Source organism: Mus caroli, chromosome 13 (assembly GCF_900094665.2).
Source record: "Mus caroli chromosome 13, CAROLI_EIJ_v1.1, whole genome shotgun sequence".
NCBI lineage: Eukaryota > Metazoa > Chordata > Mammalia > Rodentia > Muridae > Mus > Mus caroli.
This window is the reverse complement of record NC_034582.1, coordinates 55002171-55014907: the sequence shown is the minus strand read 5'-3', so window position 1 is coordinate 55014907 and position 12737 is coordinate 55002171. Positions and strand designations below refer to the sequence as shown.

At 42.4% G+C, this 12737-nt stretch overlaps 1 protein-coding gene across 3 annotated transcripts in view; it reads right to left on the bottom strand.

The window, feature by feature from the left end:
- The window catches only part of Naa35 (N(alpha)-acetyltransferase 35, NatC auxiliary subunit), a 51700-nt gene that overhangs the window by 4533 nt on the left and 34430 nt on the right, over positions 1-12737 (bottom strand). For all 3 annotated transcript variants that reach the window (XM_029468254.1, XM_021179882.1, XM_029468253.1), the window contains exons 14-20: positions 12213-12319; positions 7230-7296; positions 5528-5626; positions 4535-4713; positions 2279-2415; positions 1312-1379; positions 22-162 (exon numbers count right to left, since the gene is read on the bottom strand). In XM_029468254.1, coding sequence (XP_029324114.1) covers positions 22-162; positions 1312-1379; positions 2279-2415; positions 4535-4713; positions 5528-5626; positions 7230-7296; positions 12213-12319 — 798 coding nt within the window. The remainder of the gene's footprint in view (positions 1-21; positions 163-1311; positions 1380-2278; positions 2416-4534; positions 4714-5527; positions 5627-7229; positions 7297-12212; positions 12320-12737) is intronic.

Genomic DNA, 12737 nt, shown 5'->3' with positions numbered 1-12737 from the left:
GACCTCAGGCAGCAAGCTCACCTTGAACTGCAGGTAGTGCACTGGTGGCGGCGTCATCACACTGTTGAAAGGTGCAAACCTGTGCTCATACCGGACCTGCTCACTGTCAAGCTCAAACTTGGGCTTGCGCACTTTGCCATCCATGTCAAACGCGACCATCGTCTAAAGGTGAAGAGAATGCGAAAGCAACAAGAGTGACGATGGGCACCAGCAACTCACATATGTAAGACGTCATCTCGGAAACCAGAAAAGCCCAGAGTAAACAGACTTCTCATCTCTAACTAATGCACCATGATGTATACAAACAACCTTCCAGCCCCCAATCAGTTATAATACCAAGTGGTGAGCCCTAAAACCATATACATACAAGCACACACTAGTAACATATGGACTGACCAGGTTGTAGTTATATATTTAGGAATATACACACATATACATATTGGGGATACAAGGGAGGAGTCAGAGGAAGACAATGATACATTAATTTTTTTTGATATATCATTAATTAAAACTCCCAGGGGATTAATGACCCCAATGGGATCACACACACTCTTCCACATCTCAGGCTTCGTCACTTTAAGTAAGATGTTGAAGGAACAAGTGCCACATAATCACACAGGCCAGAGGCTTTTCCAATTTCCCCTCTTGGTTTATGTAACTTCAGGTGAGTTACCTCTCAGTACAACTTAAAAATTAATACCCAGAACCTTGCAAAAATGCCTGGTATTGCTCATGCCAGCCACACTAGAGTCCACTCCTACATATTATAATCCTAGGAATGCTAGAACCATCTACTCATGAGGCAAGGTGTCAACTACTTGAGGAACACGAGGATGGAAAAGGTGCCTGTCAAACTGACGTGGACCAGGACAGATAGATGGCAGCAGAATCTGGTAAAAATCAAGGCAAGAGGGATTTTAAAGATTTATTTATTTTATGTGAGTACACTGTAGCTGTACAGATGGTTGTGAGCCTTCATGTCATTGTTGGGAATTGTATTTTTAAGATCTCTGCTCACCCCCATTCGCTCCGGTTGGCCCCATGCAGTCCCTGTTCACTCTGGCCCAAAGATTTATTTATTTATTATATGTAAGTACACTGTAGCTGTCTTCAGACGTGCCAGAAGAGGGTGTCAGATCTCATTACAGATGGTTGTGAGCCACCATGTGGTTGCTGGGATTTGAACTCAAGACCTTCAGAAGAGGAGTCAGTGCTCTTAGCCACTGAGCCATCTCTCTGGCCCAAGAGGGAATTTTAAACACGTTCTGTACGAATGGCAGTTCCACAGAAGCCTCGATTCTCACCACTTACCTTGAACATCCCAGCACACATGTTCTGATAGGCCTGGCTCATTGTGATCTCTCGGCTCAATGGACGAACTGTAATTAGAGAAAAGAATCTTTATATCTTTCTCCCTCCCTCCCACATTACTTCTTGCCAAAATTCATTAGTACCAGATCTTTGAAGAGCATGGTTGCCTAACTTTTCAGCTCACTTCAGTTGTATTATCTGTAGATTTTGGTCATAAAGTAAAGTTTAAATTAGAGAAACAAGAAGAAAAACTAATTTAAAAAATGTCCTGCTCTGCTCTATTTTTTTTTAAGGGAATCAGGAGGAGTTGATGTGGGGAAACTGGAAGGAGCAGAGGGAGGAGAAATTGCTGTAGGGAGAGCTGAGAGAAGGTTTTGGCTTTTTTAAAAAACCCCACCTCCTGCTTATTTACTGAACATAAACTTCACTTTGCTTCTCTGATGTAAACTTTATGACCAAACTCTACAAATAATACAACTGAAGTGAGCTGACAAGTTAGGCAACTGTGTTCTTCAAAAAGCATACCAACAACTTTTGGCAAGAAGTAATGTAGAGCCTTTGAAACGTCTGCCTCCCATAGCTCTGTGATTACCTGTCCACACCCACCATGACAGGACAACTCCAGATGGACTCCTGCTAGCTCTCCCACCTAGTCTGCTTGTACAACTGAGGACAACTTGCCTCCTGCTCTAAGACCCTCTGGTGCCTGGAGGTGCAAAGGAACTGAGAAGCAAGGCCCACCACTAATGCTGGCTGGGATCCAGTCTCTCTTCCAGTTAATGATGGTGAGCGAGAAAGAAGCCCCGCAGACACATGCAGCCACTTCGGCTCACAAGGAGCTCTTCACAGACTTGGCTATCAGACAGTCCACACAGCCAGATGTGATGGTGCACATCTGTAATTCCAACACCGGGCAGCCTGCTAACCTAAGACACTGTCAGAACAGGACTGAGGCGGTCTACAGCACCTTTCTTTTTCTTCTTTGTTTTTTTGCTGCTGCGGCCTTTCTGCTGTTCCTCCATGATCCTCTCCTCGGCCATCTGAGAGCCATCAGCGCGGCTCAGGGTTGACATCAGCCATGCATATAGGAACTCGGAGAGGTACCTTAACAGTCACAAAGTATCAATTAATGACAGAGAGCTACAGGAGACAGCTTTGCCAACACAAGTATTAGTAATAATGGACGGGTTTTATTATTTCATCCTGACAAGAGGGACTGAAGCCATGGCCTCAGAGACGAACACAAGCAAATACTCTAATGAGCACTGAACACGATCTCTCCCTTTTCCCAGTTTTTACAACTTTTCAAAAGATTTCTGGATAATTATCTACATTCATACAAATTAGAATATCTTTAATTTTTTTTCACTGTCAGGACACAATTCACTCCAATCTATTAGTAAATATTTTCTTTGCAACAAAAATGAAACAAACCAATTCAGAAAGTACAGAAATTATTAATATTATATAACAATCATTCTAAAGCTTAAAAACATCTAGGCTTATTTATTTAAATTTATTCAAAATATAAAATAAGATATTTTAGTTCAACGCTAAAAAAGAATTTAACCTTACAATGCATTCTAAACCAGAAAAGCAGTTCAAATCTAGGAGAAGGGACACACTGTTTTCAGTGTAACCAGGAATAAGGTAAATTAAAGACTACTCATATACAATAAAAACCAAAGATCTATAAGATGTTTATGATCTCTCATTATACCTATTTTAGGATGCCTATTTCCAAAACTGCCCTGAAAGATGCCAGGTAGGCTATAATATCAAAGCACACATAAGACATTACATTTAAATATATTATTATTATTATTCACATTGTTTGAGGGTGACAGATGGTGGTGAGTTCAGAGAGCACACATGCAGACTACAGGACAGGTCTGTGTAGCCAGTTCTCCCTTTCCACCTTTAATGTGGGTTGAGCTGAGGTCATCAGGCTGTGTGGAAAACGCTGTGACTTGCTGAGCCGTCAGTGGCCCACGGAAACTAGTTAAAGTTGCCTTTGGAATTGTGTTTGGAAGCTGCATCGTCTCAGCTCCTGAAGGAGGCAAAAGGGGTCCACTACTGCATGGAGGAGTGCGGAACAGCTCTTCAGGAGGACATGCAGCATCACTTTACAGAATACAAAGGAATCCCCACTGGATACCATACAGCCAGAAGGTCGGTCTATACCCTCCGCGCAAAGGTCCACAGTGAGATAACAGGTGATACTTAACCATATATCTGAGGACAGACGGTAAAGGAAAGGGCTGATAGGGCCCTTCCAAACACCAGCTGCTCGTTTTTATTAAGGACTTCAATAGTCTTTCCTCTCTCAGGGCAATGATTAAGTTAAATGAATTTAACTATAAGTTTAAAAAGCAAACAATACCAAAGTGTAACATATCAAATTTTGACATTTGATGAAGAAACTGTTTAAAATTGTCTCGATCCCTTGATAGGTGAAGATAATTCACGATTATCATCGTGCTGAACAACACTTGCTTGCTGTGTATTTTCTACCTGTTTTCATGTCTAAGATAGCCGCAAACAGCCTCTTCATAGAACTCCCTAGCTCTCCCTCCACTGAAGGGGACTCTGCAGATCATCTCCCAGTGATTAGCCTGCATGGCGTCCACAAGAAAACGCATTCCACCAACTGCACCCACACCATGCACTAGTGCTGCACAAGTCAGCAAACAGCACTCTCTCTCCTCCACAGTTGCAAATAGATGTCGAATTAACCCATTTATTTTTATTAGTATTTTCTATAGAACTATTCAAACAACAGGAAGAACATTTGTGTAGTGTTACAGCACTAAAGATGTATACTTTGACCTAGCCTAATTCTCAAAATATTTTACCAACTGTGCCACAACAGTAAAAATGCACTAAGGAAAAATATTCCAGGGGCCAGTGAGATGGCGGCTGTGCTGGTCAAAGAGCCTGTCAGAAAGACCGACCACACTACTCCAATCCCCAGAGCCTATTTTTATAAAGTCAAATGCAGGCCCCTTGCATCTCTAACACCACTGTTCCTACAGTGAGACTGTATAGAGGAAAGTAACCTGGGGCTTGCACGCCAGCTGGCATGGAGACCATGCCTTAGCACGGTGAAAGGGAAGCATGTGTGATCAGAGATTGCATGCACACAGTAACCCAGACTGTACACTTTATAGATGCACACAACGTCTCTGCTCTCGCCATCACTGCTAGCGGCAAGAGCACTCACCAATAGATGTAGTAGTACTCATGCATGCTGTAGAGCTCCAGCTCAAAGCCGCTGAGCAGATACTGGATCATAATCCGGAGGTTATGGTAAAGAACCCAGGTTCCTAAGCAGGCCAGATGTTGTCTCTGAGGCTCCTGTTTCAACAACATAGTATGAAGCGCTGCATCAACCTTCTCTGCCTGTCAAAACAATTGTTACTTTAGGGTCAGTTAGATAGTGAGAGAATCTGAAAATATGAGCAGAAGATGTAAATCTCACACTCCAAACAAAGTCTTCCTTTCAAATGCATCAATGGTGAGGTTTGCAAAGGTCTTCCCCTGCAATACTTAATATTTACCCAAATTATTCCTCAAAATAAACATCCACATTAATGCAAGTCAAGTCAGTTTATCCAGACAAGGAGGTGGGACATGTTTGTAACCACATAGCACCATCAGTCTATTCCAGAGACTAAAGCAGGAGGATCATGTGAGCCCACCCAATGGCTAAAAATAAGCCTGCGGAAACAGGCCCTGTCTTAAAACAGACAAGCCTCAATTTGTGACCTCAGGTCTGTGGTGTTAGTAATGGGAGCCACTGCTGACTGTGAGTCACCTTTAAACTGTTTCATGTCGGGTAACTTGTCATGAAACCATAGTTAGCTACACAAGCCACAATTTATCTTGTTGACAAAGCCATGATTTAAGATGCTTATAAGGTATATCCTCATATTTCTTCAAGTACATGCTTCTCCTGGACTATAAAACTGTTACATTTTAAGTGGAAAAATAGGTATATCAGAGTAAAAAATTAATCCACAAATCACTGTTTTGAAGAATTGCTTTTCAAAAGTTAAAGTATAAAAAAAGTGTCCTGTGAGACCCAGGCTGGCCTCAACGCATGATCCTTCTGTGTCACACTGCCAGGTTCTGTGACTATCGGTAACGCTCTCACAGAGCTTGCTCTTCTTGAAACCTATGTCTTGATGAATTGTACAAGACATCTGGCTCTTACCTCATCTTGCAAGGTAGCAAACTCCTCAAGAATGTGGCCAAGCTTGTCTCTCTGCCGAGCCCTGTTGTGGCCATGGATCTGAACAAGACTACAAAACGGCTGTAACACACAGACAACTTAGTAACTGTCAACGTGAACTTCCTTTATCCTAAAGAAACAATATGCCAAATTCTTAAATCTTGTTAAATGCATGTAAGACATGCACAATTACACTGTTGATGTTTCTTACACAGGCGCCCATTTTTAAAGACTTCAATATCAGAATTTATAAAGAGGTGGGAAAAGGAAGCTTTTTGTGAAATATGATTTCCTATGGCAAAAGTATACTCCTTCAGTAATTGTCCTGCATTTCCTTTTCTCCTTATTTTAAACTAAGGTCAAGATTACAATGCTAATGTTTCTGTGGTAGTTGAGTCAAGGCTGCTACCTCTGGCTCTTCTATTCCTAAGGACCTAAAACACAGCTTCCTGTAAACTCTGGAACACTATACTAATCCAACAACAGACACGTATGGTGAGCAGCCTGCATTGAGGAAATGTGACTAACTTCTCTGAACCATTACAAAGCTTGTATCAGTGACCTCTGACAGGCTGTCTTTGGACTAGCAACTGTTTTAGAAGAGTTGAGAGGTACAGGGTGGTCATCTCTCATCTGAAAACTCAAATAAGTAGATGATAGATAGATAGATAGATACATGGATAAATAAATCAAGACAGAGTCTGATGCAGCTCAAGGTGGACTTGAACTCACTATGTAGCTGAGGGTGACTGATCCTGAAGTTGTGATCCCCTGCCCATTTCCTGAGTGTTAGGACAAAAGGCATGTATCACCAAGTCCAGTTTTCAAAAAAAATTTCTGAACATTAAACCCCCCATACTTGAGAATATGCTAGATTTCAGGTTTTTGAAATAGGGATACTCAACTCACAAATTATACACAAATATTCCAAAACCTGAAACATTTTTAGTCCGGGCACCTCACATTTCACAGAAGTGATGCTCAGGTGCTCAGCCTGCTAGCATTTCACTCTTTAAGATGTAATTTCCAGAAAGTAAAGCAATACACCTGCGATAATATTACAGAAATAAAATCCAGTCTCCTTAGTCTCCCACCATACAATACTGCCTTCATGCTCACACTTGCACACACATGTAGCACACATGCACACATGCAGTAGAATTAGCCCCTAGAGAACTTCCTAATTGATTATTCTAAGAGAAGTGTTTATATAATGAAGTGAGAGAAATATTTATATAATTAAATAAGAATGACTAGTAACTTAATCTACAAGTCTGTATATTTCCCCAAACTGAAAAAAGAAAAGTTGGCCATCTTTATTTAAACTAACAGTCTTAATTTACACAGAAACCTTTCATTACAGCAGTACCAAGATAAGCATATGGGAATGTTACAAAAACATTTTTTAAGGTCAAAAGTGAAGCTTGTATGTCCATTTATAAAGCATACTAGGGAGCAAGGGCTTCCTAGCCAGGAGTTACAATGTTTCACTTCAGTCCCCATAGACAGTGGTAGTTCTCTGAACCTGCAGAGTACTTCATTCACTCAAGCAGTGCGAGGAGACAGAAGTGTTAACATAGTCACTAGATATGAATAAGACATGGGGAAAGTATAAATGAGTAAGGAAGAACTGTGCAGCATAATTTGCCAAGTACCCATCACAATAACACAATTGAGCTCTTACCCGAACACAGTGAGTAACAAAGGAGTCGATACAGTCCTTAGCCTGGTGATTATTATATAGGCAACACCTGCAAGATAAGATTCACATCACTAACATCAAACTATGTAGCTTAGGCAAAAGAAGCAGTGATTACTACAGAAGCTACTGACAGAGAAAACACAACCAAACCCATGGCTAGGTTGAGGAACACCAGCATGATGCTAATCGTCTCATATTCCTGTGCTTTGCACACACATGTATGCACACAAGTGTAGTCAGAGTAGGGTGTCCAAAGCCCATGTCTCCCTAGCCTTCTGTCTCTTATTCTACAATATTATCCTCTCAGAATCTAGAGTCCTAAATCAAGATGCAGCCTCATTTGCAACCAGAAATTGTCCATACACCACCACCCCATGTTTCCTGGACTTGTCTACTCTCCTTGAGAAATGTTGTCCTTCCTCACCTAACTGCCCCTTCCTCGAAATCCTTAAGGACCTGCCACCTAGTCCTGGAGTAGGTATGGAGGCTGAAAGATACCAGGATTTTAAAGACAAACCACGCAGAGATCAGTGATAGGGGATCTAAGGGAACCAAGGAAAAGCAGAAAAGACTTTCCCCTGGTGCCTTGATAAAACTTTGACAGAGATGAGCAATCTCAGATGTCTCAGAAAGGAGGAGAACCTGACCATACAACAGAGAAGGACAGGTGGCCAAGAGAGAGCAAATCAGAACACAGGGACAAGGGCTAGAAAGAAAAAAAAGAAAGAAGAGAGGGGGAAGCTAGAAGACTCTGTCTTTAACTGACAAATCGTAAGATTAGAATGTAAACCTTCCCTGGCTCTTTAAATCTAAGTAGCTGAAGGAGAGATGCTCACAAACAGCCTTAAGGAACAACAGAAAGCACTCCCAACAACAGCAGAGCCTGATGTGACATGGATGTCACAATGAATATCTGTAGGTGATCCAAAGACCTAGGGCATCAGCTATGTGTGCTGCTGGTTTATGCAAACTTGACACAGCTGGAGTCATTTTGAAGGATGAAACTTTGCTTGGGGAAAGCCCCTCACCAGGTCGGCCTGTAGGCCTTTTCCAGCTCACTGTGGGTGGTGCCACCCTGGACTGCTAGGTCCTGTGTGCTGTAAGACAGCAGGCTCAGCAAGCCAGGGGGAGCAAGGCAGTGAGCAGTGGTGTCCAGTCCTCTGCACCAGCTCCTGCCTTGTTCTACCCTGGTTTTCCTTAAGTGATGGAGTGTGACCTGAGAGTTGCAAGCTGAAGTAAACCCTTCACTCCCCAAGTTACTGTGGCCATAGCGTTGATCAAAGCAACAGAAACCCTAATGAAGTTGATGTAAAAGGAGAAAAGTGAAACAACTGCTAAACAAGCAATAAGGACAATGATATGATTTGGTGACTTAATGGTGAGTTCTAGAGAAGACTGGCTAAAAACCATTCTGGTAAAACTCCTGAAATCTTGAAAAGAAACCCTAGTGAGTCAGAGGAAAATTTCAAATCACTTACAAAGAAGAAAGAGAGAGAGAATTAAAACAGCATTGGGTGGGATAGAACCCAGGGCCTTGTGTATGTGAGACACCAGGTCTACCATGACAAGACATGGACAAGTAAGTAAGTTCTAGGACAGCCTGGCCTACATACTGAAATGCCATTACAAGCACACACAACAAGTCCTGAGTTCAATTCCCAGCAACCACATGGTGGCACACAACCATCTGTAATAGGAGCCAATGCCCTCTTCTGGTGTGTCTGACAGTGTACTCACATACATGAAAACAAACAAACTCCCTACTGCTTCCAATGTATTTACGCAATGTGATTCACAAGGCCCAAGCCTAAGACCCTTTCAGCAGTTTGGTCCATGAGGAAACTCTACCTGTGCAGGGGCCATCTCAACCACCTAAGCACCCGCCAAACATCATTACCTCGAAAAGAAGAAGACAGCAGAGAGGGCTAACTTTCTGTGTCTGTCTTCACCGGACAGACAGCCTGACAACCTGGTGATTATACTTTTCAAAGGCCCCATTCTCCTAAGTAGCATCACATAGTGCCAGCTCTGGTTCTTGAAGAGACACAAGATACAAACAGCAGCATACTCATGTAGAGAAAGGAGAGTGTATTAGAACTTCCAAATTAGGAAAGAAAAAGGGAAATTAATAAGCACGATCAACCCAGGAAAAAGAAGAGGAGAATAAAGAAAATAAACAGTAAGTAAGAGGAATTAGTAAAACGCCATGCCTAAATAAAAAACCAACAAACACACACACGGCCGAGCAAAGCATCAAAGCACATCTCTAAAGAACCAGCCTGCCTCCATCTCCGGCTTAAAGTCAGCTTACAGTGGAGAGCAACCATGCTCATTCCTGTTGATGATTACATCTCTGTTTCTCAGGGACCGGCTCCACCCACCTCCTTAACTACAAGCACTTTCCAGGACCTTGTTTCAGGAGGTCATTATGGCTAATTCTTACGCTTATGTTCCCCTCCTGTAACTCCACCAAACCTTGCATTTGGAAACCCTCTACCCCTGACACTGTGAAACCATGTCACACACCTTTAATCCCAGTACTATGAAGGCAAAGGGGGTATGCCATGTCACACACCTTTAATCCCAGTACTATGAAGGCAAAGGGGGTATGCCATGTCACACACCTTTAATCCCATCACTCACAAGCAGAGGTAGTCTGGTCTACAAAGTGAGTTCCAGGACAACCAGGGCTACACAGAGAAAGCCTACCTTGAAAAAGCCAAGTAAAGTAAAGCAAAGCAACAAAACAAAACCAAATCAAAGCAAACCATCTCTTCCTCAACGTTAGGAGCTGCTCTTCAAATCCTGACAGGGTAACAGCCGGATGGCTGGTACTGGCTGCACCTTTCTAAAATAAAGCTTGTTTTGACGATGATTGCTCAGGTTTAACATTTTACATACAGAGATTTGAACAATGAAAAAACAAGACAAATGTAAAGTAAGAAAGCAGGGCTGGTAAGACTGAGTATGAAATGGTGGTGAACTGAGCATTAGGTCGCTGCCCTAGTTTAACACTGCTCATCAGGGTGGACATGGATAGAGCAGGCATGACTGACACATAATAGGTTTTAATAAAAACATTTTGGTAGATAAATCTCACTCAAAGTATTACATACACACACACACACACACACACACACACACACCCATGAATCTGTTGTCACATACAGTTTAAAATCAGGCACATCTAGGGAGGGAGAAACAAAATAACCCAATTCAACTGAATAGATGCACACCAACTGATTTCTAAGAACAGTTATTTTTTCTTATATATGTTACAGACATGGAAATTGGTTACACACTCAACCATATAATAAATAAAAGTAAACAGTAGATTTTACAAGCAAGATCTGATCGTAATTTGGCAAATTTATGAACAAGCGACAAATAATTGTTCAGTATTTACCTTAAACTTAAATATTTAAAAAGATGACCTTTGAACACTTTTTAAATCCCTGCTCAACTTCCCAGCCCAGATCTCTAACACAGATCCTTGAAAACAGAAGTTGAAGTCCTCTCTTAAGAGGGAAGAGAGCAGAGATGAGGCAGCAGGAGACGCACAGGAGCCAGAGAGGGAAAGAGAATTCTGCACACTCGTCAGAGACAGGATTAAACAGCTAAAGATGAGAATGCTTCTTCTTAAGGAATGGTAGAAGGAAGATTTAGCGGACAGGAGAGAAAACCTATGGACTGGCAGACCTGTTTACCACCACAAAGAAAAGCAAAAAAGATAAGCTGTCTTCTACCAAAGGCAGTTTTAGTATGGCAAAGCAGTCTAAGGAGAAAGTACCTGCATGTGCACTACAACATTAATTTCCTATAATCTACAGTGTTTAGATATGGAGGACAACCATTCACATTTACTAGGTGTTTGCTCCATGCCAGCCTCAGTTGTAGTGCTGAACACTGTGTTTGTGCAGCTTGTGTTCTAATTGGAGAAAGCAGCATAATATAACGAAGCAGAAAACTATCAGACAGGGACTGAAGGTAGGCTTGAACCGGAGCAAGGTGCCCAAGGCAGCACTCACAAGGGAGACACTGCACAGTCTAGGTAGTGGTCACAGAGCACCGTGACTCCCATCCTTCACCCTGTATAATGTCCAGCAGGGGAGAAAAACAACACCCCCCCATCCCCACCCCCACACTCCCAAAACAGCAGGAAAGTCAGTCTGACTGAGGTGGACAGGACAGCAAGGGCAGTACATAAGATGAGGCTATGGATGCAGGGACAGGCAAGGGTCTGACTAAAGCACACCAGGCTGTCTAGGCGGAGTCACAAAGACCATTGCTTGTACAGTGAACATGAGGGGGTGACAGCTGTTATCTACAGTCTTCCGGGACAAACTCTCAGGTTCCTTTATCCTCCCCCCAGGAGGAAATCCTGAGGTTGTAGCTCAGAGCTACACTGTCTGCAGAGCTTCCTACAGAATGGAGCAGACACGCAGTGGAGTACACGGCACGGCCCTGGGCTTCTTCCTCTTCATGTCCTGCTGGCCTGTAACACTGCTGGCTTTTCCTGGCAACATCTCTAAATACATTTACATAAATACTGATCTCAAGATCTATTTCCAAGAAACTCAACATAGAAAACTACCACACTTTTATGTATCTTGTGTCAAACTTGAAATTCAACAAATCAAGGTGAGAAAGTTAAAGTACTAATTAATATTCATGTATGAAAATACATTTCATATGCTCACGCTTTACAAAAGCTGGGTTCTCTTTATGAAGACTCAGTGCTTTCCTCTCTGTTGGGATAAAAAAGCCCTAGTCGCCTCTCAAAAAAACAGCTCAGATGATGGCTGCATGTCCTCACCCAGGCTCTATGACAAGGAATTATCTGAAGAAAACTGACACACTCATATGGAGACTGGTCCTGAGAGGTCTTCATCTACAGATGAAGTGCAGAGTAGCTGGACCGTCACGAGACACACACCTGACACGTCTACGCCTGGGAACACTTACTTGGGGGAGAGCACCGGAGGACTGACGAAGGACCGCAGAGCATCTTTCACCATGTCTTGCATGAGATGAGTTCCAAAGACCTTTTTGTTATCCACGAGGAAAGTGGTCTTAAAACAAGCATTAGACATATTAGTGCATTACTATTGCCATATGCAGCCATCAGCACTGACATGCACATAAACAGTAAACTCAACAGAATATGCAGAACTTAAAACGCAAAAACAGGGAGTGACTTTATTTTACCAATCAGTGTGTAAATCCTTACTTGTTTTAATTTTTGCTATGTGTCTGAATGCGTGTCCGCGCACCACACACATGCTTGCTGTCTGTGGAGGACAGCACAGGGAGCCAGATCTTCTGAGACAGGAGTTATGGATAGTTGAGAGTTGCCATGTGGGTGCTGGGAGTCCAACTTAGAGCTGCTCAAAGAGCAGCGAGGGTTCTGAACCACGGAGCCATCTTTCCAGCCCGCATCAATCTTTGTTCAAGGTACACTTTTTTTTTTTTTTTTTTTTTGGTTTTTCG